The sequence below is a fragment of the Macaca thibetana genome, chromosome 20, assembly GCF_024542745.1.
Source record: "Macaca thibetana thibetana isolate TM-01 chromosome 20, ASM2454274v1, whole genome shotgun sequence".
Taxonomy (NCBI): Eukaryota; Metazoa; Chordata; class Mammalia; order Primates; family Cercopithecidae; genus Macaca; species Macaca thibetana.
In genome coordinates, this window is record NC_065597.1 from 47,628,294 (window position 1) to 47,655,366 (window position 27,073).

Consider the following 27,073-nt stretch of genomic DNA (forward strand, 5'->3'; position numbering starts at 1 on the left):
TCCCTGCCCCTCCTCCCTCTTCCTACTCAGCCTACACCTCCTTCCTCTCTTGGCCTCCTCCCACTCTCCGCCCCCTTCCCCTCACCCCCTCCACGGGCGCAGTCGCTGATAGGTTGAGAGGGCTACGTCAAGGCGAGGGGCGGAGCCAAACCCGAGGGAGTGGGTGCATGTAACCGCCCTCAAATCTTGGATTGGGTTACGTCAGATTGGCTCCGCCCTTCCCCCAGTCTTGTGACTCGACTGGTTAGAAGTAGGTGTTTGGGGAGGTTCCCGCAGGGCCCCGCCTCTTCCTGCTGTTAGTTTATTGGCCAGTCTCCTGATGGCGTCGAGGCGAGGGGCGGAGACGCCGGGCCTGAGGCGTTGGGGGCGGTTGGCCGCTGGGGGGCGCGCGGATGCGAGAGATTCTGTTCCACAGCCAGTTAAGTCATCGCCGCCTTTCCGCCGCTCGGCGCGGCCCGCAGACAGCCTGGCGTCTTGCGCACGCGCGTGGCGGCGCCGCCGCCGCCCGGCTGGCGGCTGGCGGGTTGTTCCGCGGTGCGGGGTGGCTCGAGCGGCCGCGTGCTGTGCCTTCGCTGGCCGCACTAACAGGCAGCCGTGTCCCTTCCAGGCGAGGCTGCTGGCAGCGGTCCCCGAGCTCTAGCAATTCGAAAACACTTTGCACTTGCATGAGCGCTTCTCCGCGTTAGTGACTGCGTTTGGTAATAATTCCACGAGGGAGATGCTGTCAGCCCACTTTACTGGGACAGAGGAAAGCGCGCACAAACGGGCTGGTAGTCTCCTAGCCACGTCTGTGTTCAGCCACTGCCCTGTGATGCCTCTCACCTATGAAAGATGCACCCCACTGCTCAATGTGACTGGCATAAAAAAAAAGACAGAGGAAGCCATTTCTGGCCTCCGGTTGCCCAGGTTACCGTTTTGAAAGTGGACAGCGCGCTGACATGCCTGCCTTGCTTCCTCATCCACAAAATGACCAATTCCCTGTTGCAGGGACATGTGCGGGTCAAACACCTATGACAGTCGTCGTGAGTGCTTCATTATGGCCCATTACCCTTAGCTCTTTTTGTTTTTTTGGGGGGACAGTCTGGCTGTGTCCCCCAAGCTGGAGTGCAGTGGTGAAATCTCAGATCATTGCATCCTCCACCTCTCGGGTTCAAGTGATTCTCCTGGCTCAGCCTCCTGAGTAGCTGGGATTACAGGTATGCACCAAGACGCCCAACTAATTTTTATATTTTTAGTGGAGACGGGGGTTTCACCATGTTGGCCAGGCTGGTCTTGAACTCCTAGCCTCTTGTGATCCACCTGCCTCAGCCTCCCAAAGTGCTGGGATTACAGGTGTGAGTCACCGCACCTGGCCTGCCTTAGCTCTTGAATCCAGCAGCAGGTCCTGACCTGCATGTTAGTAGGAATTCAGGGCCATCTTGATCTTCAAGGCCTTGACCCACTATGGGCCTTTCAGTCTCTATATAAATGAATTGGGTGAACCCAGACCAGGGTCTAGGGTCACAGTATCATCTGATACTGCTTCAGAAGTGTCCCTCCACACAGGAGAATCCTCTAATCAAGAAAATATCTCTAGGCTGGGCATGGTGGCTCATGCCTGTAATCCCAGCACTTAGGGAGGCCAAAGCGAGTGGATCACCTGAGGTCAGAAGTTCGAGACCAGCCTGGCCAACATGGTGAAGCCCTGTTTCTACTAAAAATACAAAAATTAGTGGGTGTGGTGGCGCATGCCTGTAGTCCCAGCTACTTGGGAGGCTGAGGCAGGAGAATTGCTTGAACGCCGGAGACAGAGGTTGCAGTGAGTCAAGATCGTGCCATTGTACTCCAGTACTCCAGCCTGGGTGACAAGAGTGAAACTCCATTCCTATCTATCTATCTATCTATCTATCTATCTATCTATCTCTCAAGTGACCACTCCACCCCCTCCCTGTACTCTATACCCAACGCCTGTCACCATCTCTGGCACCAGTCCCAGTTCCCAGACCTTTGGGGGTCGACGTAGAAACATCAGCCAAATCAATCTTAAACTCAGCTAGAGATACAAAAGAATCAGAAACATATCGAAAACTTTACTAGAAATATAGAGAAAAAAAAAACTGCATGGGAGATTTCCCATCCCTTAAGAATGGATGACAGATAGGGCACCTAGGTCCAGTGGGGCTGCTCCCCATCTACTGTTTCTTCCTCTAGGAGCAAGGCGTCTAGCTCCTCCAGCCGCTGCTGGAGCAGGGGGCCCACATCAGGGCTGGGGGCCACATGGGGAGGAACAGTCCTGCCCCCTGCAGCCCGGACCCCACGGGATGGCCGTCGTGATCGAGGAAGGCTGCTGTCCCGAAATTCCACAGCCCGCCGGAGCTTCCTTGAGCTGGTGAAAATCAGAGTCCCATTGCGCTCCCGGGGTTCCTCGAAGATGGTCTCAAAGGTCCTGGACGAGGCAGGGAGAGGAGCTGGTTATCAGCATGCCCCATAGCTCCAGACTTCCCTCTGCCACCCTCAAGCCTTCCAAGTGTCTCACCTCCTGGTTGTGGGTGACTGGTAATTCTTGTTGGTGTAAATTTCTTCCAAGCTGAACTCCTTCTTGTTCAACCTGTAAGCAAAGAGCAGAGGCCACTGAGAAACCTTGAGCCAGTGGGGCCTGAAGGGACAGGTAAGGCCTGGTCTGTATTTCAGTTTCTGGGACATGTCAGGGCCAGGAGTGCTACATATGGCAGACAGGCAATTTTGAGCACAAACCATGCCCACGCCCAATTGAATCCTTCAGACTGGACTGTGCTCCCTGAGGGGAGACAAAGCTATACTTCAGGGGACATGAGCCTGCATCTGTGTGGCCAAGACGGATCAATGCCCAATGATCCCCTCACCTGATTGGTCGAGGCAGTCCCATTGGTGTAAGGTTTAGCTGAGGACGGGCTGGTGTTCTGCGTATTCTGAATCGAGAAACCTTTCCTATGGTCTGCAAAAATGGGGCAGAGGGTGAAAGAGTGACATGGGCTCAGGCCCCCACTAGTCTTTTCTACCCAATCTGAATGCCTACCTTGGTCTCAGGGTCTGAAAGCACCTGGTCCTTTGAGGCTCTTGGCTCCTTCCCTTTGGTTGAACCCAACCTGCCAAGAAGGTCAAGGCTCAGGGACAAACAGGATTCACTGCATTATCCCCCGTCTCCTGCCCGCTGGATACTCAGGGAAGGAGGCTGGGACCAGGCTGCGGCTAGGCTTCGAGGGGGGTTTTTTGAGAGCACTACCTGGGTTCTGCTGGTTCGGAGAAGGAGGAAGTGGATGCCGTGGACGAGCAAGATGTGGCGAGAGAAGGGGAGGCTCCCATTCCTCCGAGAGGGAAGACCTCTTTCCGGAGACAGGGCCGAGGGGGTGGCGGGGCTCGGGCCATTTCCCCACCACCCACAGTGTGCCGCCGCGGCCGTGGCCGGCTTGGTTGGGGTGGAGCAGGTGGCCAGGTGCAGGTACCTGGGCCAGGGGGCCCCAGATCAGGGCAGGAGTAGCTTCGGCCCAGAGAGGGCTTAAGAAGAGGTGCTGGGGTATTGTGGTCCTGAGCCCGCCACTGGCGGATGGGGGGTCGGGGGCTGACAGACGCAGTGCCCTCAGCAGCCCCAGACTGCTCAGCCTCTGAGATGGCGATCTTCAACTCCAGCTTCATTGGGGGGGACGGGGGCGGGGGCTGTGGGGTTTTGTTGGGTGTGAGGAAGATGTCAGCAAAGCTCTCCAGCTTGGAGCGGACGGAACGGAAGAGCGGGGCCAAGCCCCAGGGACTGAGGCGGGGGCGTAAAAGGCTGGACGGTGGTGGGGTGGATGGGAGCTCCAGAGCAGGATCTGGGGCTGAGGAAAGGAGAGGTCACAGGTGGATATTCCTTGGCTGCAGTGTCTCAGCCCCTCCTCAGTAGCCTCAGCCCCTCCCTGCATGCTCAACTTTGTGCACAGAGGAATTAGCCCACCCCTAAAACACTAAGTTCTGCATTTAAGAATTGAGCTTCAAGTCTCTGACATCATCATCCCATCTTCATATACCATGCCCTGCCCTGGGAGGGTAAGCCCTATCCCCACCTCTGTACCTGACACTTCCAAGCTCAACTAGGATGTTCTAGACCCCCAAGTCTCATCTGATCTCTACCCAAGTCCTTACCTGGTGGTGGGCTCTCTGGAGGGTCTGCAGGCAGAGCAGATGGCTGGAATGGGGGTTCTCGGTCCCCGGGTGGAGGTGTTGGCTGGTGAACTATCTTCATGGGCTCAGCTCTGGGGTGAAGGGCAAAGTAAAGGCTAGGGGAACTTCCAGGTATCCCACCTGAGCCAGCAACTCCCCTATCCCTTAAGGCTGCTGCTTCTTCTTCTTCTTTTTTTTTTTTTTTTTTTTTGAGACAGAGCCTTGCTCTGTGGCCCAGGCTGGAGTGCAGGGGCAGAATCTCAGCTCACTGCAGCCTTGAACTCCATCCCGGGCTCAGGCAATCCTCCCACCTCAGCCTCCCAAGTGGCTAGAACTACAGGCAAGGACCACCACATCCAACTAATTTAAAACAATATTTTGTCTGAGCTTGGTGGCTCACACCTGTAAATCCTAGCACTTTGGGAGACCAAGGCGGGTGGATCACCCAAGGTCAGGAGTTCAAGACCAGCCTGGCCAACATGGTGAAACCTCGTCTCTACTAAAAATACAAAAATTAGCCGCATGGTGGTGGATGCCTGTAATCCCAGCTACTGGGGAGGCTGAGGCAGGAGAATCACTTGAACCCAGGAGGCGGAGGTTGCAGTGAGCCGAGATCACACCATTGCACTCCAGCCTGGGCAACAGAGCAAAAACTCCGTCTCAAAAATAAACAAATAAATAAACAAAACAATGTTTTGGTAGAGATATGGCCTCACTGTGTTGCCCAGGCTGGCCTCAAACTTCTGGGCTCAAGCGATTCTCCTGCCTCGGCCTCCCAAAGTGCTGGCATTACAGGCGTGAGTGTGCCTGGCCCCTTAAGACTTTTTAAGATGTCACAAGGAAGGATTGGATCAATCAGTCCCGATGCCCCTAGCTCTGGCTACCTGGATGATGGCTGTTGCCTGGATCCTTTGATAATCCCTACTCCAGCTCTCTCACCTTTGTGCTGGGATGATGAAGTTGGGGGTCTCATCAATGAAGCCCTGGATAAAAATAGGGGAATGTTTGTGGGGAGGCAGGGAAGCCTCCTTAGTGCCCCACATCCTGACTCTTTCAGTTCCCAGATACCTGCTTGGGTTCATGCCAAAGAGATTTTTATATAGTCTTTGCTCAGGTAGTGCCTGCCACCTAAAATGCCACTCTCCTCACCCCAAGAAAAGTCCACCTAAGACTCAGGCCTCCCACCCTTCTTCTATCCCTGCTGGAACCCAGTAGAACCCTTGATATCCATACCCTCAGTTCCCATACCTCAGCTGGGGGTCTAGGACTGGCAATGTCTTCCAGCATCACCACCAGGGTGGGCTGGGGGGCCTGGTCCACCTTTTGTGAAGGGCCCTCCTCTGGGCCAGGGGTTGTTCTTGATCGCCGCCTCAGGGTGGAAGAGGTCCGGTGGACGCGGCTCAAGGGCTCGCGACACAAACACAGAGGATCGGGAGGCCTAGGGAGGGAACGGGAAGATTAGAAGGGCTCAGCTGGGCCCTTGATTTACCCCCATCCTGCCATGCTCACCTGGCCTTCGAGGACCACCCGGCCTGCCGGGGTGGCGAGGCAGGAGGCTGCATGTGGACAGGATCCTGACGGCTGTGGTGCTGTGGGATGGAGGTCTCCTTTGAGGGTACCACGGGGCCCTGGAAGAGAAAGAGGTGTCAAGAGCAAGGTGATGGAATGAGGCTGGATGGGACAAGGTCTCCCTGTGCCTAACAGTGCCCTGAGCCACAAACATAACAAAGATTAGGGCTAGAATTCACTCGGATCCCCAGAGGAGATGAATTGGACTGAATTAGGGGCCAGATATTAAGAGTCCTAAACTGCAGGTGTGGGACCTGGGTAATCTCACCCACGCTGTTTAGGGAAACAGACAGGGTGAGCTAGGGTGGGTCACTGCCTTTTTTGGGCCACAGTTTTTCTTATCTGTGCAGTGGAGTCAAAGACCTCAGCCTGCTTCCTAAGGAGGCTGGGCTGGGAAGAAAGCAGAAGAGTTTCAGCCCGGCGCCGTGGCTCACGCCTGTAATCCCAGTACTTTGGGAGGCAGAGATGGGAAGATCACTTGATGCCAGTTTGAGACCAGCTTGTGCAACATAGCAAGACCCTGTCTCTACAGAAAAAAAAAAAAAAAGATAGAAAAAAAAAAGATAGAAAAAAAAAAAAAAAAAAGAAGAGTTTCTCAGAGTTACAGGGATGTGGTTCCATCCCAAAAAGGTTGGTGGGGGGAACGGGCACTGCCCAATTCTAGGTTGGAGTAAGTGGGAGCCAAGCAGGACTCTAGCATGAGGGAGGCTGCCTGAGGGATGGGTACAACAATGATGGATTTGGACTTCAGTTATCCTCAGTAGCGATCTGGCCCGAGTTTGGTAGTGAGGAAAGTCAGGGGAGAAGAGAGGGTCTCTCGGTTCAGGGGGCTCACCATGTGAACAGCCATGATATCTTCCAGCACCACGGCCAGGACCCGCCGAGAGGCCTTTTCCAGGGGAGAAGGGGCCCCCGGGGGCTGCAGCCTCGGCCGTTTCGGGCTCCTGGCTCCCCATAATGCTCGAGTCAGAGGCTGGCGGCACAGACGCGCCTGGCTAGGCGGGCTGGAGGGTGAAAGAAGCAGAGGACGGTCGCCCGAACCTGTCGCTGGCTCTGTAGTTTCCCGGCACGGCCGCCAGGATCCCCATCTCCCGGGGTCAAGACAGGCGGGCCGGGTGCGCTCTCACCTGGGGTCCCCGGGCAAGTCCATGGGAGACGCGGCGGCTCCAGGGGGTCCCTGGGGAATCCCAGGCTGCGGCCTGGGGTAAGGGGGGAGCGGGGGAGCGGGGGGTGAGGGTTGGCCCCTTCCCTGGGGCTCCGCCCTTCATGGTCCGCCCGCGGCTCCCCGTAGCCCAGCGGCCGCAGCCCTGGGGCGCGAAAGGGCGCCCCCGGTCGGTCGCCCGGAGCGGGTGTCCTCCCGCTGCCACCGCCTCGATCAGCGGATCACTCGCGCCCTGCCTGGCACCTGCCGCCAGAACCCAGAATGCAGCGGCCCCAGTTCTCCCGCGGCCCGAGCCTCCTGAGGCCTTTGTCCCTGCAGATTGTGCCCCGGGATCCACGGGGATCCCGGTCCTGGGAGGCTATTTCCGCTGGATCCCTCTGTGATCCTCCTCCTCTCACAGCGAGTGGCCGAGGACTCCAAAGCAATACTCCACACATCGACGACCCTCCCTCCCACCAGATCCCCTAGACTGGATCCCTGAGGAAAGAATCCTACAGCGCGGTTCCGCCAATCAGACGCCGGGCGAGGCTTCTCCTTCCCCTGTGAGCTTCGGCGCCGCAAAGCTCCTATCAGACAGGGGCGGCCCGAGCTGGAGCATCTTCGAACTCAGCCTAGATCCCCAGGGATCCACTGTCAAGCAGATACCCCCTTCACGCCAATCCCGGGAGGTCCCGCCCACAAACGCCCCCTCCCTCCTTGCGTCCCCGCCCAGCGGTCTCCCCCGGCCCAAGACCAGATGGTTCAGAAGTTTCCTTCCCCGCCCCACCCCCGCCCTCTCCAGCCACTCCTTGCCCTCCCCAAAGCGTTGCTCACCGCCGCCTCCCGTGGATCCCGGGTCTTCCGCAGCTCCCACCTCCGGCTCCTTTAAAACCAAGCTTACCCAAGGCTGCCCAACCGCCGATGGCCTTCTTATCGGGGCCTCTGGACACCGCCCAATCGCCGGTCCCCGTCTTCCGGGGTGGTGAAAAACTAAGTGAAGCCACCTGGCGGCCATCATCCCTAGGGGCAGGAAGCCAAACTGAGTGGCGCCGCCATGATGGTTGAGGGCAGATGTCTTGGTCCTCGTTGAACCATGGTGGACTGGGTGGCGTCATCTTTTGAGGGCCACATACAAGGCCAGGTTTCTTGATATGTTGAGGCAACCGATTGAAGCTAGAGTGCCGCCACGTTTTTTAAGGGCATCTTCCGGTTCTTTGGTTCTTAGACCAATAAACGTCGACTGAGTGCTAACGATATGAGAAATTCCCAATTTCCTAGAGTGGCCTCGTTTGAGGAAGGTTCCGGCACCTTCCTGCGTTCCTAAATTGGGTTCCCACAACCCAGGGTCCGAGTTTAGGAGTGGGTGGCGGAGGCCCTGACTCCGAATATCCGGGATCAAAGACGGGCTGGTGCGGCCTGTGGCTCCGTTGCTGGCGCCTTGTCCTGGAGATATGGGGCCGAGCCGAAGTGGGGAGGAGACTGGGGGCGCTGAGCTTGACTTCCCCTGAGTATTGTCTACGGTACTTCTTTCCGGAGGAGTGGGGGTGCCCGCGGTCCGCGCAGAGGGCTACAGGACAGGGGCGTCTTTGCAGGAGGCCAAGAATATAGCTTGGCTTGCTCGTGGGGCCCGGCTCTCAGGAACCACTCTCTCAAAAGGGGCCTTCATGATGGGGGAGGTGTAAATAGTTCTGAGGAGTAAGGGATCAGGGTGAGACGCTGTTGCTTGGAGGAGCTGCGTCATGGACCGTTTACCGGGAGCTGGGCTATTGGTGGGGAGGAAGTGGGCATGTAGTGGCTTCTTGTAGCACTATGAAGGTGACCTGACCGCTTAACCAAAGCCCGTGTCTGTGCTAGTTCTCCTTCCCCAGATTCCCTGATCCAAACCAGTCCTTCTTTTCTTTTTTATTTATTTTATTTTTTTTTTTATTTGAGGCAGGGTCTCGCTTTTTTGCCCAGGCTGGTCTTGAACACCTGGGCTCAAGTAGTCCTCCCGCCTCAGCGTCCCAAAGTGCTGGGATTACAGGCGTGAGCGCTCAGCCCCAGTCCTTATCTTGTTTTCTTAACAGAACGAGAGACCCTGAAGCCTAGAATCCTGGGTCCGAGATAAGGTGCAGAGGTGCTTCCTGGTCTAGGTGTCATAATTCTTTTTCAGGGGATTGAGTGAAGAAAGTGATAAAACAGGGCCGGGTGTGTGCTGGCTCACACCTGTTATCCCAGCACTTTGGGAGGCAGAGGATAGCGGATCACTTCAGGCCAGGAGTTCAAGACCAGCCTGGGCCACATGGCAAGACCCCATCTCTACAAAAACAAAAAACAAAAAATAAGCCGAGCATGGTGGCGTAAGCCTGTAGTCCCAGCTACTCAGGAGGCTGAGGTGGGAGGCTCTCTTAAGCCTGGGAGCTCGCAGCTGCAGTGAGCTATGATCACGCCACTGCACTCTAGGCTGGGCGACAGAGACCCTGTCTCAAAACAGACAGACAAGGGATGATATGGAAAGAGCATAATCGGGAAATGGAAATGAAATGGAAAGAGCTTATGTGGGAAATGGAGGCTCCCCAGCTCTGTCCCTAAGGACTCAGGCAGGGAGACGTTCTTCCAGGACTACAGCATCTCTGGAACAGGAGATCCACTGGGCCCTCTGGAAACGCATTCAGAGTTCTGGTGGGAGCAGGCCATGGGTCTTCCACGTAGAGGCGTTCTCTCTCCCTCTGGATCAGGCCTGGCAGTCTGGTGCCTGAAGAGGTACAGTGATGTTTCATTCAGCTGTGAGTGCTTGGAGATTCTTCCAACCTTGCCACATTAGGAGCTAAGCCCCACAAGTGCTTTTCAGGCCCCAGGGCAGGAAAAACCTTCAAAAGCAGAGCAGGCCTAACCTGAGTTTTTAGGTATTTTTTATTTGTTTGTTTTTGAGATTATCTGTCACCCAGGCTGGAGTACAGTGGCGCCATCTCAGCTTACTGCAACCTCCGCCTCCTGGGTTCAAGTGATTCTCGTGCCTCAGCCTCCCAAGTACCTGAGACTACAGGCGCTAACCACCATGGCTGGCTAGTTTTTTGTATTTTAAGTAGAGACGGGGTTTCGCCATGTTGGCCAGGCTGGTCTCGAACTCCTGGCCTCAAGTGATCGGCCTGCCTTGGCCTCCCAAAGTGCTGAGATTACAGGCATGAACCACCACGCCGAACCCTAATCTGAGTTTTGATTCTCTAGGTCTCTTGAAGTCAGTGACACCAAGGGCAAAAGATGTAGTCCAAAGAAAAGCCCTGGACCTGAGTATTTGGTAGGAAGAGCCCACCAGTGTGACCCTAACTTGGAGTGCTAGAATTCATCAAATGGAAATGTAAGGTAGACTGTGGCAGTCTTGGCCCTTAGCCTAGGCCAGCAAATGTGAGTCCTCATGGTCTTGCAGTCTCACCTCTGCTCTTTTTGTGACTTTCCATTTCAACAACTTCTACTTTGCCCACTCCCTACACAGGTGGTGGACATACTGTGGGGTGTACCCCAGTGTATGCTGCTGAAGCAGTAGCAAGAGGGCCCCACACAGACTCCAGTGGGGCTGCTGGTGTGGCCGTTGGTGCACTTCGGTGTGTCATTCAGAAACCCAGGGTCCGTTTCGACTGTGGGTGGCCCATCTTTCTTTTTTCCTTTCTTAGACAAGGTCTTGGTCTGTCACCCAGGCTGGAGTACAGTGGTGCGATCATGGCTTACTGCAGCCTTGACCTCCTGGGCTCAAGTGATCCTCCCACCTCAGCCTCCCAAGTAGCTGGTATCACAGGTGTGCACTGCCACACTCAGCTAATTTTTTTATTTTTATTTTTTTGAGACAGAGTCTTTTTTTTTTTTTTTTTTTTGAGACGGAGTTTCGCTCTGTTTCCCAGGCTGGAGTGCAGTGGTGCAATCTCAACTCACTGCAACCTCTGCCTCCCAGGTTCAAGCGATTCTCCTGCCTCAGCCTCCCGAGTAGCTGGGATTACAGGCATGCACCACCATGCCCAGCTAATTTTTGTATTTTTAGTAGTGACAGGATTTCGCCATGTTGGTCAGCCTGGTCTTGAACCCCTGAACTCAGGGGATCTGTCCGCCTTGGCCTCCCAAAGTGCCGGGATTACAGGCATGAGCCACCGTGCTCTGCCAGTGAGATATATATATATGTGTATATTTTTAATTTTTAGTATAGACAAGGTCTTGTTATGTTGCCCAGGCTGGTCTCAATCTCCTGGGCTCAAGAGATCCTTCTGCCTCAGCATCCCAAAGTGCTGGGATTACAGGCATGAGCCACCATGCCTGCCATCCTGAGAGTTTGGAGTTTATGTCACTGCATTTATATTCCTGTGTGCAAGATTATCACTGGGTCTGCTGCTTTCCTCAGCTTCAGTCCCTCTCCACCCTGAAGTACTTGGTTCAGCCAACTTTCAGCACATTCCTGCCAGTTTAACTCTCCTGATGAGGAGCTTTCTAGACTTCCCCCAGGGGCTCCTCTACTTTGGCCAGCTACCTCAGGTCGCTACATTTTTTTTTTTTTTTTTTTTGAGAGAGAATCTTGTTCTGTCATCCAGGCTGGAGTGCAGTGGCTCAATCTCAGCTCACTGGAACCTCTGCCTCCCAAATTCAAGCGATTCTCATGCATCAGCCTCCCAGGTAGCTGGGACTACAGGCACATGCCTCCACACCTGGCTAATTTTTTTTTTTTTGGAGACCGCTTCTGGCTCTGTTGCCCACGCTGGAGTGCAGTGGCGAGATCTCGGCTCACTGCAAGCTCCGCCTCCCGGGTTCGCGCCATTCTCCTGCCTCAGCCTCCCTAGTAACGGACTACAGGTGCCCGCCACCATGCCCGGCTACTTTTTTGTATTTTTAGTAGAGATGGGGTTTCACCGTGTTAGCCAGGATGGTCTCGGTCTCCTGATCTCGTGATCCGCTGGCCTCGGCCTCCCAAAGTGCTGGAATTACAGGCGTGAGCCATCGCGCCTGGCATTTTTTTTGTATTTTTTTTTAAATGGAGTCTTGCTCTGTCGCCCAGGCTGGAGTGTGGTGGCACAGTCTCAGCTCACTGCAACCTCTGCCTCCTGGGTTCAAGCAATTCTTCTGCCTCAGCCTCCCAAGCAGCTAGGACTACAGGTGCCCGCCACCACACCCAGCTAATTTTTGTATTTTTAGTAGCGATGGGGTTTCACCATATTGGCCAGGATGGTCTTCATCTCTTGACCTTGTGATCCGCCCACCTCGGCCTCCCAAAGCGCTGGGATTACAGGCGTGAGCCACCGTGCCCGGCCTATTTTTTGTATTTTTAGTAGAGACAGGATTTTACCATGTTGGCTAGGCTAGTCTCAAACTCCTGGCCTCAACTGATCTGCCGGCCTCAGCCTCCCAAAGTGCTAGGATTACACGTGTGAGCCACTGCTCCGACCTAAATTTTTTTTGTAAGTGTTTATTTTTAGAGATGGGGTCTTGCTTTGTTACCCAGGCTGGAGTGCTGTGGTGTGATCATAGCTCACTCACTGCATCCTCAAACTTCTGGCCTCAAGCCATCCTTCCACCTCAGCCTCCCAAAGTGCTGGAATTACAGGCATGAACCACAGTGCCCGGCCAGTTTTTAAATTTTGTTTTGTTTTGGTTTTTTGATCTGAGAAAACTAATCTAGTCCATAGTCCACCTCCTCTTTCCTAGTGTTGAGAGCCACCTGCCACCAATTCTGTCATTGCCCCCTTTATTTGGTGGAGCAGTGGTAGGCAGGGGTCAGGTTTGGAGGAGCTGAGTGGTAAAATTATAGGGCTGAGGTGGGGAGTTCCAGAAGGGAGAAGGGAGGATTGGAGGGCAAAGATGAGGTGAGCGGCCTATTAAAATCTGAAACAGTGTGTCACTGTACCACTTACCAATTTATTATCTTCAGCTCCAAATTCATTTTTTCCTGCTCTGTGAAAATGGGTCTGGACCCTTTAAATATATCTTTTTTAATTATTTTTTTTTTCCAGCCAGCATCATGCTAAGTTTTGTCAATAGATGGCTGGAGAGACATTGCAGGAAGAAAGGGTTTTGCTTCCCGGTTCGGCAAACCCTCTTGGGAGGCTCCTGCAGCACAAGTGGGTTCCCAGCTCCCCGCTTCTGCAGGGCAGGGTGGCCAGCAGAACCCCAGGGTCAGCAGCTCTCCCAGGTGCCCTCTGGACGGTTTTGCAGTGGAGTCCCTCTGCAGAGACACCTGCCTATGAACAGCTTTCCCTGGCACCCAAGAGGGTGGATTTCCAGCAATTTCCACCAGACTGGCACTCCAGCGACTTCTGTACTTCTGTGCCCTCTCCAAAAACTTCTGGATCTCAGGAAGGAAGGAGGCTTTTTCTTTTTCTTTTCTTTTCTTTTTTTTTTTTTTTGCGAGACAGGGTCTCATTCTGTCATCCAGACTGGAGTGCAGTGGCCCGATCTCAGCTCACCACATCCTCCATCTCCCAGGCTCAAGCAATTCTGCCTTAGTCTCCCAAGTAACTGGGATTATGGGCCACCACACCCGGCTAATTTTTGTATTTTTAGTAGAGACAGGGTTTCACCATTTTGACCAGGCTGGTCTCGAAGTCCTGACCTCAAATGATCCACCCGCTATGGCCTCCCAAAGTGCTGGGATTACAGGCATGAGCCAGGAGGCTTTTTCTTGTATGCCCTGTTTCAGCCTGACAGGAGTCATGGCTGCTTCTTGTATTAGGTTGGTGCAAAAATAATTGTGGTTTTGGTCATTAAAAGTAATGGCAAAACCGCGATTACTCTTGCGCCAACCTAATATCTGCTCTTCTTGCATTTTTTTTCCTTAGAATTCTGTTTACTACTTATTATCTGTAGTGGGCAGAATTTTGTCTCCCCACCTCCCCCGACCCCACCAAAGATATTTTCTTTTTTTCTTTTTTTTTTCTTTTTTTTTTGAGACGGAGTCTCGCTCTGTCGCCCAGGCTGGAGTGCAGTGGCTGGATCTCAGCTCACTGCAAGCTCCGCTTCCCGGGTTTACGCCATTCTCCTGCCTCAGCCTCCTGAGTAGCTGGGACTACAGGCGCCCGCCACCTCGCCCGGCTGGTTTTTTGTATTTTTAGTAGAGACGGGGTTTCACCATGTTAGCCAGGATGGTCTCGATCTCCTGACCTTGTGATCCGCCCATCTCGGCCTCCCAAAGTGCTGGGATTACAGGCTTGAGCCACCGCGCCCGCCTTTTTTTTTTTTTTGAAACAGAGTCTCGCTCTGTCTCCCAGGCTGGAGTGCAGTGGCTGGATCTCAGCTCACTGCAAGCTCCGCCTCCCGGGTTTATGCCGTTCTCCTGCCTCAGCCTCCCGAGTAGCTGGGACTAAAGGTGCCCACCACCTCACTCGGCTAGTTTTTTTTGTATTTTTTAGTAGAGACGGGGTTTCACCGTGTTAGCCAGGATGGTCTTGATCTCCTGACCTCATGATCCGCCCGTCTCGGCCTCCCAAAGTGCTGGGATTACAGGCTTGAGCCACCATGCCCAGCCCAAAGATATTTTCAAATCTTGAACCTTTCACTTCCACTGAATGTGACCTTTGTTGTTGTTGTTGTTGCTGTTGTTGTTTGACACAGAATCTTGCTCTGTTATGCAGGCAGCAGTGCAGTGGATGGATCTTGGCTCACTGCAGCCCTGGCCCCCTGGGTTCAAGCAGTCCTCCTGCCTCAGCCTCCTGAGTAGCTGGGACCTACAGTCACATACCTCCACACTCTGCTAATTTTTATTTTTATTTATTTATTTATTTTGAGATGGAATCTCACTCTGTCACCAGGCTGGAGTGCAATGGCACGACCTTGCCTCACTGCAACCTCCACCTCCCGGGTTCAAGTGATTCTCCTGTCTCAGCCTCCCAAGTAGCTGGGACTACAGGCACATACCACCATGCCCAGCTAATTTTTGTATTTTTAGTAGAGATGGGGTTTCACTATGTTGACCAGGATGGTCTCAATCTCTTGACCTCGTGATCCACCTGCTTTGGCCTCCCAAAGTAATTTTTAATTTCTTTTTTTTTTAGTATAGACGAGGTCTCACTAAAGCCCAGGCTGGTCTTGAACTCCTGAGCTCAAGCAATGCTTCCACCTTGGCCTCCCAAAGTGCTGGGATTACAGGCATGATCCACCACACCCAGCCATGACCTTATTAGGAAATAGAGTCTGCAGATGTAATCAAGATCATACTGCATTAGGATGGGCCATAATATAATGACTGGTGTCCCTGCAAGAAGAGGGAAATTTGGACACAGACACATAGAAAGGAGAATGTTATGTGAAGACAGGCACAGACGCACACGGGGAGAATGCCATGTAGCAACAGAGGCAGGGATTGGAGTGTGGCGTCTGCAAGCCAAGGAATGCCAAAGATTGCTGGCAGCCACCAAAAGCTAGGAATAGGCAAGGAAGGATTCTTGCCAGGCAGGGTGGCTCCCATCTGTCATCCCAGCACTTTGGGAGGCTGAGGCAGGAGGATCACTTGAAGCAAAGAGTTTGAGACCAGCCTGGGCAACAAAGCAAGACCCCATCTTTACAATAAAATAAAATAGCTGGGCATGGTGGTGGTGGGAGAATCGCTTGAGCTCAGGAGTTCGAGGCTGCAGTGAGCTATGACTGTACCATTGCATTCCAGTCTGGGAGATGGGGTGAGACTGAGCCCTCTTGAATGAATCTGTGGTAATTTGTTATGTCAGTTCTAGAAAAATAATACACAATCTAAACCTTCATTTCCCTAATCCTCTGTTATTGTGATTTTTTTTTTTAATTGAGATGGAGTCTCACTCTGTTGCCCAGGCTGGAGTGCAGTGGCACAATCTCAGCTCACTGCAACCTCTGCCTCCCGGATTCAACAGATTCTCCTGCCTCAGCCTCCCAAGTAGCTGGGACTACAGGTGCCTGCCACCACACCCGGCTAAGTTTTTGTATTTTTAGTAGAGATGGTTTTCCACCATGTTAGCCAGGATGGTCTCAATCTTCTGACCTCGTGATTTGCCCACCTCGGCCTCCCAAAGCGCTGGGAATGCAGGCATGAGCCACCGTGCCTGGCTATTGTTGATTTTCTAAAAATATTAAACCTTTCCTTGTTCAAATTACCATATGTTTTCTCTGTCTTGATTTGACCCAGACTTAATCATCACCAACAAATATAGGTACTAGTGTTTCAGCATTAAATAAAATGGAATATCTGAATTTTGAAAGTACCCACTTGCAATTACTGTGCAGATATTTTAGAGGATGGGCCATTTGCAGGAGAGGTGCAAAGTCTGCTTTGCAGACATAATCCTTAAAGTCGTTTTGAATGCTGCTGTCACAGCTGAAAAAAAAAAATAGAAAATGAGCATGCATGGTGCCTGTGAGAACAGATGGCTCAGATGAAGAGGAAGTTGGGCTGGGCAGCTGCCAGCTTGTCTAAAGGTGATTCCTGGCATCCTATACTTTCATGTGGAGGCCAGATCTAGGCAACATTCAGAAAGCGAGTCCAGCCGGGGATGGTGGCCTGCACCTGGAGTCCCAGCTACTCCAGAGGCTGAGGCAGGAGGATCGTTTGAGCCCAGTAGGTCAAGGCTGCAATGAGCTGTTTATGGAGCCACTGCACTCCAGCCTGGGCAACAGAACAAGACCCTGTCTCTAAAAAATAAAAATAAAAAATTTCCAGATAGAGGTGTCTGGAAATCAATACTCACGGCTAGGGTGGCAATGTTGGGGCAGGGAGGTCTAAGAGACAAAAAACAGATTCACACCACTGTGACCTTTTCTCTAGAGAAAGAGCAAGGCCTAAACATGGGACATTGAGGGTTTTTTTTTGGGGGGGGGGCAGGAGGGCTCTAAATATGGGCTGAGGTGTCTATTTATTTGTTCAGTACATTTGTTGAACTGCAGCCATGAGCCAGACACAAAAACACTGGTGGACAAGACAGTGAGAGTCCTTGTCTTCAGAGACAATGAAATAGACCAACATAATGAGATAAATGCTCAACTCAACTTACATACAGGTTCCCAAAAGGGCACATTGCAGAGCTACAGGAGAATGCCTCCTAGAGAAGATGATGAACAATGTAACTTTAAGGAAAGGGAGTCGGGAAGGAAGGGAAGGAAGACTGTGCGTCCATCATCACTGCACATGCAGAGACCCAGGGGCAGAAATTGAGGAGAATGTAGATAATTTGGTTGTCAGTCCATCAGAGCTAACACATGCCTTTTTTTTTTTTTTTTTTTTTTTTTTTCCTTGAGACAGAGTCTGGCTCGGTCACCCAGGCTGGGTGCATTGGCGTGATCATGGCTCACTGAAGCCTTGACCTCCCATGCTCAAGCGATCCTGCCACCTCAGCCTCCCAAGTAGCTAACACCACAGGCACATGCCACCACACCCAGGTGTGTGGTGAAAGTACCCACTTGCAATTACTGTGAAAGAAACAACTTTTGGGCTGGGTGCGGTGACTTATGCCTGTAATGCTAACACTTTGGGAGGCCGAGGTGGGCAGATCACTTGAGGTCAGGAGTTTGAGACCAGCCTGGCCAACATGGCAAAACCCTGTCTCTAACAAAAATACAAAAAATCAGTCCAGTGTGGTGGCTCGAGCCTGTAATCCTAGCTACTTGGGAGGCTGAGGCAGGAGAATGCTTGAACCTGGGAGGCAGAGGTTGCAGCGAGCTGAGATCATGTGACTGCACTGCAGTCTGCCCGAAAAAGCAAGACTGTGTCTTTAAAAAAAAAAAAAAAAAGAATTTTTGTAGAGTTGGTGGTGGTCTCACTATGTTGCCCAGGCTGGTCTTGAACTCCTGGGCTCGAGTTATCCTCCTACCTCAGCCTCCTAAAGCTCCAGGATTACAGGTATGAGCCACTGGGCCTGGCCACACATGTCTTTTTTTTTTTAAAAAAAGGTTTTTTGTTGGTTTGTTTTGTTTTTTCTTTTTTGAGATGGAGTCTCACTCTGTCACCAGGCTGGAGTGCAGTGGCACGATCTCGGCTCACTGCAACCTCTGCCTCCCAGATTCACGCGATTTCTCTGCCTCAACCTCCCGAGTAGCTGGGACTACAGGCACTTGCCACCACACCCGGCTAATTTTTTGTATTTTAGTAGAGACAAGGTTTCACCACGTTGTCCAGGCTGGTCTCAATCTCCTGACCTCGTGGTCCACCCGCCTTGGCCTCCCAAAGTGCTGGGATTATAGGTGTGAGCCACTGTGCCCGGCCAAAAAAAAAAAAAAAAAAGTTTTGAACACTCCTTTTACTCTGATGAAATAAATGAATAGATAAATAAAACATCTATAATACTACTTTTAAAAGTCAATATAGGCTGGACACATTGGCCCATGCCTGTAATCCCAGCACTTTGGAAGGCCAAGGCATCCCGATCACCTGAAGATGGGAGTTTGAGGCCAGCCTGGCCAACATGGCAAAACTGCGTCTCTACTAAAAATACAAAAATTAGCTGGGCATGGTGGCGTGCACCCGTAATCCCAGCTACTCAGGAGGCTAAGGTGTGAGAATCCCTTGAACCAGGGAGGCAGAGGTTGCAGTGAGCCAAGATTGTGCTGCTGTACTCCAGCCTAGACTCTGTCTCAAAAATAAATAAATACATATTACAGGCCGGATGCGGTGGCTCACGCCTGTAATCCCAGCATTTTGGGAAGCCGAGACGGGTGGATCACCTGAGATCGGTAGTTCGAGACCAGCCTGACCAACAAGAAGAAACCCTGTCTCTAATGAAAATACAAAATTAGCCGGGTGTTGTGGCACATGCCTGTAATCCCAGCTACTCGGGAGGCTGAGGCAGGAGAATCACTTGAACCTGGGAGGTGGAGGTTGCAGTGAGCTGAGATGGCGCCATTGCACTCCAGCCTGAGCAACAAGACCAGAACTCCATCTCAATAAATAAATAAATAAGTAAAAATAAAATAAAATAAATAAATGTTACAACTATATGGTGAGCATGGTGGCTCACAACTGTAGTCCCAGCTACTTGGGAGGCTGTGGTGGGAGGATTGTTTGAGGCTAGGCGTTCAAGACTCCCATCTCTACCAGAAAATAAAAGAAGAAAAATAAATTGAACTAGTGGTTACTCTTGTGGTAGGGTAGTAACTTGGAGGGACATGAGGAGCCTTTAGGATGCTATAAAATGTTAGGTTTTGCTTTATAGAGACAGGGTCTCTGCTGGAGAGAAGTAGAGTTTAAAAAAAAAAAAGGAGGCAGGGTCTTGCTCAGTTGCCCAGGATGGAGTGCAGTGTTGTGATCGTGGCTCACTGCAACCTTGAACTCCTGAGCTCAGGCAATCCTCCCACCTCAGCCTCCTAAGTAGCTGGGACTACAGGGGTGAACCCCCATGCTCGGCTATATATAAATATATATAATATATTTAAAAAATATAATATATAAATATATATTACATATGAATATTTATATATATATATATTTTAGAGAGGGGGTCTCACTATGTTGTCCAGGCTCCTCTCAAACTCCTGGCCTCACCCAATCCTCCCCAGCCTCAGCTCCCAAAGTGCTGGGATTATAGTCATGAGCCACCAGGCCCAGCCAATGTTTTGGTTTATTGATATGGGTACTGGTTATGTGGGTGTCTTTACTTTGTGACAATGCATTGAGCCTACACTTAGGATTTGTGCACTTTTCTGTATTACATTATTCTTTAAAAAAATTTTTAAATACAGCTGAGAGCAGTGGCTCACACCTATAATCCCAGCACTTTGGGAGGCTGAGGCAGGCAGACTGCTTGAGTTCAGGAATTTGAGATCAGCCTGGGCAATGGGGCATAACCCCGTCTCTAAAAAAAAAATAAAACAAAATAAATTAGCCAGGAATGGTGGTGTGAGCCTGTAGTCCCAGCTACTCCGGAGGCTGAGGTGGGAGGATGGCTTAAGCCCAGGAGGCAGAGGTTGCAGTGAGCTGAGATACCATGACTGCAATCTAGCCTGGGCAAGAGCCAGAACCTGTCTCAAAAAAAAAAAAAAATATATATATATATATATATATATATATAGTCACAGGTGAGTGGTGTTGGCGATTCAAATTCCAAAAGTGTGGCCATCTGTGTCATGATTTTGCAAAATGACAATTCTTAGTAATGTTCCAGACAAAACAAAATACAATCTGCTCAATTTATACGTGTCTGCCTTCCCAGAAAAGTCAGGATTAAAACCATGCTTATATGTTCGTGTTTATATAAAAAATGAATTTTGATTTTCAGTTATTAACCTGTTCTAATGTACATGGATGGCCATGGGGCATTCTTAAAATGATGGAGGACGAGGGACAGTTTTTCACTGAATGAGACTGTCTGGCACTGTGTAGGACACAACTGATTCCCATGGGTTAACCCATTAATGCCAGAGGTCCACCATCACTCACTGTGACCAAAACACCCCCTCCTAAAAATTCACAAAACAACCCCTAAGGGGTGGCACTGCCCCTGAGGAGAGCCACTGCTTTCAGGCCACGGAATTAGAGTACAAGGTTCAGCATCTGAGGAGGTATCTGCATGGATTGGGAGATGAAAGGATTATTCAGGGCTCAGGGAAGCTCAGCTTAACTGGAAACAAAAGGTAGTGGGGAAAAAATGGGGACTGCCTAGCTTTGCAGTGCTTGACTCCATAAAGATTTAATAAATCAACAAGTGAGCGAATGAGTGCTGTAGGAAATAAGAAACTATTCACCTTTTAAATTTTTTTTTTTTTTTTTTTTTTTTTTTTTTTTAGAGTCTCGTTCTGTCGCCCAGGCTGGAATGTAATGTCATGATCTTGGCTCACTGCAACCTCCACCTCCTGGGTTCAAGCGATTCTCCTGCCTCAGCCTCCCGAGTAGCCAGGATTACAGGCGCACACCACCATGCCCAGCTAATTTTTGTATTTTTAGTAGAGACAGGTTTCATCATGTTGGCCAGGCTGGTCTCGAACTCCTGACCTCAAGTGATCCACCCGCCTCACCTCCCAAAGTGCTGGGATTATAGGCATGACCACCGCGTCCAGCCCTAATTTTTATTTTAAGAGACAGGGTCTTGCTCTGTTGCTCAGGCTGGAGTGCAGTGGCGCAGGCATGGCTCACTGCAGCCTCCAGCTCCTGGGCTCAAGCTATCCTCCTGCCTCAGCCTCCTGAGTAGCCAGGACTACAGGCACGTACTGCCATGCTTAGCTAAATTTTTATGTTTTAATTTTTTGTAGAGACAGGGTCTTGTTTTGTTACCCAGGTTATCTTGATCTCTTGGACCCCAGCAGTCCTACCACCTCAGCCTCCCAAAGTGCTGGTATTATAGGCATGAGCACCTGACTCTGTTTTCTTGTTTTATTTATTTATTTATTTATTTTGAGACAGGTGTCACTCTGTTGCCTAGGCTGGAGTGCAGGGGCACAATCTCACCTCATTGCAACCTCTGCCTCCCAGGCTCAAGAGATCCTCCCACCTCCACCTCCCAAGTAACTGGGACTACAAGTGCACACCACCATGCTAGGACAATTTTTTTTTTTTTTTTTTTTGAGATGGAGTCTTGCTCTGTAGCCCAGGCTGGAGTGCAGTGGTGCGCTCTTGGGTCACTGCAGCCTCTGTTTCCTGGGTTCAACCAATTCTTCTACCTCAGCCTCCTGAGTAGCTGGAATTACAGGCACCCGCCACCACACCCAGAGAATTTTTGCTTTTTTTTTTTTTTTTTTTTTTGAGACGGAGTCTCACGCTGTTGCCCAGGCTGGAGTGCAGTGGCGCGATCTCGGCTCACTGCAAGCTCCGCCTCCCAGGTTCCCGCCATTCTCCTGCCTCAGCCTCCTGAGTAGCTGGGACTACAGGCACCCGCCACCGCGCCCGGCTAATTTTTTGTATTTTTAGTAGAGACGGGGTTTCACTGTGGTCTCGATCTCCTGACCTTGTGATCCGCCCGCCTCGGCCTCCCAAAGTGCTGGGATTACAGGCTTGAGCCACCGCGCCCGGCCGCTTTTCTTTTCTTTTTTTTTTTTTGAGACAGAATCTCACTCTGTTGCCCAGGCTGGAGTGCAGTGGCATGATCTTGGCTCACTGCAACCTCCGCCTCCCAGATTCAAACAATTCTGTGCCTCAGCCTCCCAAGCAGCTGGGATTACAGGTGGCTGCCACCATGCCCAGCTAATTTTTGTATTTTTAGTAGAGACGGGGTTTCACCATATTGGTCAGGCTGGTCTTGAACCCCTGACCTCGTGATCCACCTGCCTTTGCCTCCCAAAGTGCTGGGATTACAGGCTTAAGCCACTGCGCCCAGCCGCTAGGACAATTTTTTAATTAATTTTTTTTTTTTTTTTGAGATGGAGTCTTGCTCTGTCACCCAGGCTGGAGTGCAGTGGTGTGATCTCAGCTCACTGCACCCTCTGCCTCCCGGGTTCCAGCAATTCTCCTGCCTCAGCCTCCTGGGTAGCTGGGATTATAGGCACCTGCCACCACATCTGGCTAATTTTTTTTTTGTACAGACTGGGTTTCACCATGTTGACCAGGCTGTTCTCAAACTCCTGTCCTCAGGTGATCCTCCTGCCTCAGCCTCCCAAAGTGCTGGGATTACTGGCGTGAGCCACCGTCCCAGGCAATTTTATTTTATTTATTTATTTTGTTGTTGTTGTTGTTGTTGAGTTTTGCTCTTGTCACCCAGGCTGGAGTGCAGTAGTGCCATCTCAACTCACTGCAACCTCCACCTCCCAGGTTCAAGTGATACTCCTGCCTCAGCCTCCCCAGTAGCTGGGATTACAGGTGCCCACCACCATGCCCGGCTAATTTTTGTATTTTTAGTAGAGATGGAGTTTCACCATGTTGGCCAGGCTGGTCTGGAACTCCTGACCTCAGGTGATCTGCCTTCCTCGGCCTCCCAAAGTGTTGGGATTACAGGCGTGGGCCACCGTTCCTGGCCTCAGAATGAACTTTTTTTTTTTTTTTTTTTTGAGACGGAGTCTTGCTCTGTCGTCCAGGCTAGAGTGCAGTGGCCGGATCTCAGCTCACTGCAAGCTCCGCCTCCTGGGTTTACGCCATTCTCCTGCCTCAGCCTCCCAAGTAGCTGGGACTACAGGCGCCTGCCACCTCGCCCGGCTAGCTTTTTGTATTTTTTAGTAGAGATGGTGTTTCACCGTGTTAGCCAGGATGGTCTTGATCTCCTGACCTCGTGATCCGCCCGTCTCGGCCTCCCAAAGTGCTGGGATTACAGGCTTGAGCCACCGCGCCCGGCCAGAATGAACATTTTTAAATAAAATAACTGATTTATCTTAATCTACTAGTACATAATGGACTATCAGGACTGGAAGGGAAAAGCCATGAAAAGGAAGGACTCAGATAACGCCCATGTTTTGGGACATTAGGTCTAATATTGCTAGTAACAGGAGGGAAGTCTAATTGAATAGTCAAAGTTTCTAGGAAAAATAAATTCATGACTTGACAATCATGTGAAAATATTTAGCAGCCATTTAGATGTGTCGGCCTAGAAGGAGGTTACTCAACCTCAGAGCGATTAATATTTTGGACCAGATAATTCTAGTGAAAAGCTGTCCTGTGCATTGTAGGATGTAGTATTAATAGCAGCATCCCTAGCCTCTACCCACTAGATGTCAGTAGCACCTACGTCCCCTCCCTGTCTCTCTGACCATTTGTGACAACCAAAAATGTCTCCAGATATTGCCAAATGTCCCCTAGGGACAATCACCCCTAGTTGGGAATCACTGGCCTACACAATATTGAAACCAAGGCAAAGAGGGTGGAGGCTTAAACCTTGGGGAAATATACTTTTGATTTTGATTTTTTTTTTTTTTTGAGATGGAGTTTCACTCTTGTTGCCCAGGCTGGAATGCAATGCCGCAATCTTGGCTCACTGCAACCTCCATCTCCCGGGTTCAAGAGATTCTCTTGCCTCAGCCTCCTGAGTAACTGGGATTACAGGCGGATGCCACCACACCCAGCTAGTTTTTTTTTTTTTTTTTTTTTTTTTTTTTTTAAGAGTTTCACTCTTGTTCCCCAGGGTGGAGTGCAATGGCATGATTTCAGCTCACTACAACCTTCGCCTCCCCGGTTTAAGCAATTCTCCTGCCTCAGCCTCCTGAGTAGCTGGGATTACAGGCACCTGCCACCACACCCAGCTAATTTTTTTGTATTTAGTAGAGAAGGGGTTTCACCATTTTGGCTAGGCTGGTCTCCAACTCCTGACCTCAGGTGATCCACCCACCTCAGCCTCCCAAAGTGCTGAATTACAGACATGAGCCATGGCACCTGGCCAGAAATGTACTTTTTTGTTTTTTTGACACTGAGTCTCACTCTATTGCCCAGGCTGGAGTGCAGTGGTATGATCTCAGCTTGCTGCAACCTCTGCCTCCTGGGTTCAAGCTATTCTTGTGCCTCAGCCACCTGAGTAGCTGGGATTACAGGTGCACACCACCACACCCAGCTAATTTTTTTTTTTTTTTTTGAGACGGAGTCTTGCTCTGTCACCCAGGCTGGAATGCAGTGGCGCGATCTCCGCTCACTGCAAGCTCTGCCTCCGGGGTTCATGCCATTCTCCTACCTCAGCTTCCCTAGTAACTGGGACTACAGGTGCCTGCCACCATGCCCAGCTAATTTTTTGTAATTTTAGTAGAGACGGGATTTCACCATGTTAGCCAGGATGGTTTCGATCTCCTGATCTCGTGATCTGCCCGCCTTGACCTCCCAAAGTGCTGGGATTACAGGCGTGAACCACCGCACCTGGCCTAATTTTTGATTTTTAGTAGAGATGGAGTTTCATCATGTTGGCCAGGCTGGTCTTGAAGTCCTGACCTCAAGAGATAGGCCCACCTCGGACTCCCAACGTGCTGGGATTACAGGCGTGAGCCACCATGCCTGGCCAGAAACGTACTTTGAAAATGAAGGGTGGCCGGGTGTGGTGGCTCACGCCTGTAACCCCAGCACTTTGGGAGGCTGAGGCGTGAAGATTGTTTGAAACAAGGAGTTTGAGACCAGACTGGGCAACACAGTGAGGCCCGGTTTCTGGGATTTCAGGCATGAGTCACCACATAAGGCCTTCATCTACTTATTACCTCTGTATATTTTCCATGGTTTCCCATCTTTTACCTCTTTCATTACTACTGCATTTGTTTAGATTCTATCATCCTTGAAGGTCCAGCAGCAACAGCAGCCCCACCCATGCGTTGAAGCCTTCTGAGGTCTTTCCTTCTTCTGAGCTTCTAGGGCATCTTTTACTGTCCCTTCTGCCTTCCAGTTGTGCCACCTCCAGCCTGGCCAACATGGTGAAATGCCGTCTCTGCTAAACATACAAATACAGGCACACGCCTGTAATCCCAGCTACTCAGAAGGCCGAGGCAGGAGAATTGCTTGAGCTCCAGGAGGCGGAGGCTGTAGTAAGCCTAAATCATGCCACTGCACTCTAGCTTGGATGACAGACATTCTGTCTCTAAATAAATAAATAAATAAATAAGCAGGGCACAGTGGTTCATACCTGTACTCCCAGCACTTTGGGAGACTGAGGTGGGTGGATCAGCTGAGGTCAAGAGTTCGAGACTAGCCCGGCCAACATGGTGAAACCCTGTCTCTACTAAAAATACAAAAATTGGCCAGGCGCAATGGCTCACGCCTGTAATCCCAGCACTTTGGGAGGCTGAGGCGGGCAGATCACGAGGTCAGGAGATTGAGAGCATCCTGGCTAACACAGTGAAACCCCGTCTCTACTAAAAATACAAAAAATTAGCCGGGGGTGGTGGTGGGCACCTGTAGTCCCAGCTACTCGGGACTCTGAGGCAGAAGAATGGTGTGAAGCCGGGCGCGGTGGCTCAAGCCTGTAATCCCAGCACTTTGGGAGGTCGAGATGGGCGGATCACAAGGTCAGGAGATCGAGACCATCCTGGCTAACCCGGTGAAACCCCGTCTCTACTAAAAAATACAAAAAACTAGCCGGGCGAGGTGGTGGGCGCCTGTAGTCCCAGCTACTCGGGAGGCTGAGGCAGGAGAATGGCGTGAACCCGGGAGGCAGAGCTTGCAGTGAGCTGAGATCCGGCCACCGCACTCCAGCCTGGGCGACACAGCGAGACTCCGTGTCAAAAAAAAAAAAAAAAAGAAGAATGGTGTGAACCCAGGAGGCAGAGCTTGCAGTGAGCTGAGACCACGCTACTGCACTCCAGCCTGGGCAACAGAGCGTGACTCCGTCTCAAAAAAAAAAAAAAAAAAAAAGCAAAAATTAGTCAAGCGGGGTAGCACGCGCCTGTAATCCCAGCTACACAGGAAGCTGAGGCAGGAGAATTGCTTGAACCCAGGAGGCAGAGGTTGCAGTGAGCTGAGATCGCACCATTGCACTCCAGCCTGGGCAACAGAGCCAGACTCCATCTCAAAACAAACAAACAAACAAACAAACAAACAAAATGCTGCTCACCTCAAAGGACTGGATGAGGCAATTTTTTTTTTTTTTTTGAGTCAGTTTTGCTCTTGTTGCCCAGGCTGGAGTGTAATGGTGCAATCTTGGCTCACTGCAACCTCCGCCTCCTGGGTTCACGCCACTCTCCTGCCTCAGCCTCCCGGGTAAAGTGGGATTACAGGCATGCGCCACCATGCCCAGCTAATTTTGTATTTTTACTAGAGACGGAGTTTCACCATGTTGGTCAGGCTGGTCTTGAACTCCTGACCTCAGGTGATCTGCCCGCCTCAGCCTCCCAAAGTGCTGGGATTACAGGCCTGAGCCACCGTGCCCTGCCTGGATGGGGATAGTTTTGTAAACTATAGAGTGCCCCCAATTTTTGGTAAAGTTACAAAGAACTTTCACACAGTTTGAAAGTTTTATGGAGTTAGAACACATATATCACAAATACACCTATTTGAAGTGTACAATTCAATTTTTGTGCTAGCATCAAAATTTTAGTGCACTTTCATGACCACAAAAAGAAACTGCATATTCATTAGCATTCACTCCCCATTCCCCCAGTCCTTCTTTTCCCTGGGCCACAGCGTCTGGCCAATTAAACTGATTTTTGTGCTAGCGTGGCCACAATCAGTATTAGTACATTTTCATCACCCCAGAAAGAAACTCCATATTTATTAGTATTCACTCCCCTTCCCGAGTACTTCTATAGATTTGTGTATTCTGGATAGTTCATATTTTATAAAAACACCTTAACACATTTTTACTTGACTTCCAGGAGGATTTTTCTTTTCTCTCTCTCGCTCTTTTTTTTTTTTTTTTTTTTTTTTGAGACGGAATTTCGCTCTTATTGCCCAGGCTGGAGTGCAATGGCGCGATCTTCGCTCAC

At 51.0% G+C, this 27,073-nt stretch overlaps 2 protein-coding genes across 7 annotated transcripts in view; one reads left to right on the forward strand and one right to left on the reverse strand.

Annotated features, from left to right (window-relative positions):
- LOC126944241 (zinc finger protein 688) overlaps window positions 1-27,073 on the forward strand; it is a 437,324-nt gene that overhangs the window by 353,502 nt on the left and 56,749 nt on the right. The gene's annotated exons all lie outside the window — the stretch shown is intronic.
- Window positions 2,050-7,794, reverse strand: PRR14 (proline rich 14). 3 transcript variants are annotated; one of them, XM_050773478.1, is made up of 12 exons: window positions 7,697-7,794; window positions 6,849-6,920; window positions 6,557-6,725; window positions 5,662-5,780; window positions 5,401-5,590; window positions 5,092-5,135; window positions 4,135-4,244; window positions 3,242-3,830; window positions 3,035-3,104; window positions 2,862-2,953; window positions 2,516-2,587; window positions 2,050-2,425 (listed from the first exon to the last, which is right to left on the reverse strand). In XM_050773478.1, the coding sequence occupies exons 2-12, from the start codon at window positions 6,869-6,871 to the stop codon at window positions 2,146-2,148; spliced, it is 1,758 nt and encodes a 585-aa protein (XP_050629435.1). In that variant the 5' UTR covers window positions 6,872-6,920; window positions 7,697-7,794; the 3' UTR covers window positions 2,050-2,145. The 3 variants fall into 3 exon arrangements, with proteins under 3 accessions (XP_050629435.1, XP_050629436.1, XP_050629437.1); XM_050773479.1 differs by lacking the exon at window positions 7,697-7,794 and adding an exon at window positions 7,379-7,598; XM_050773480.1 differs by lacking the exons at window positions 6,557-6,725; window positions 6,849-6,920; window positions 7,697-7,794 and adding an exon at window positions 6,085-6,243.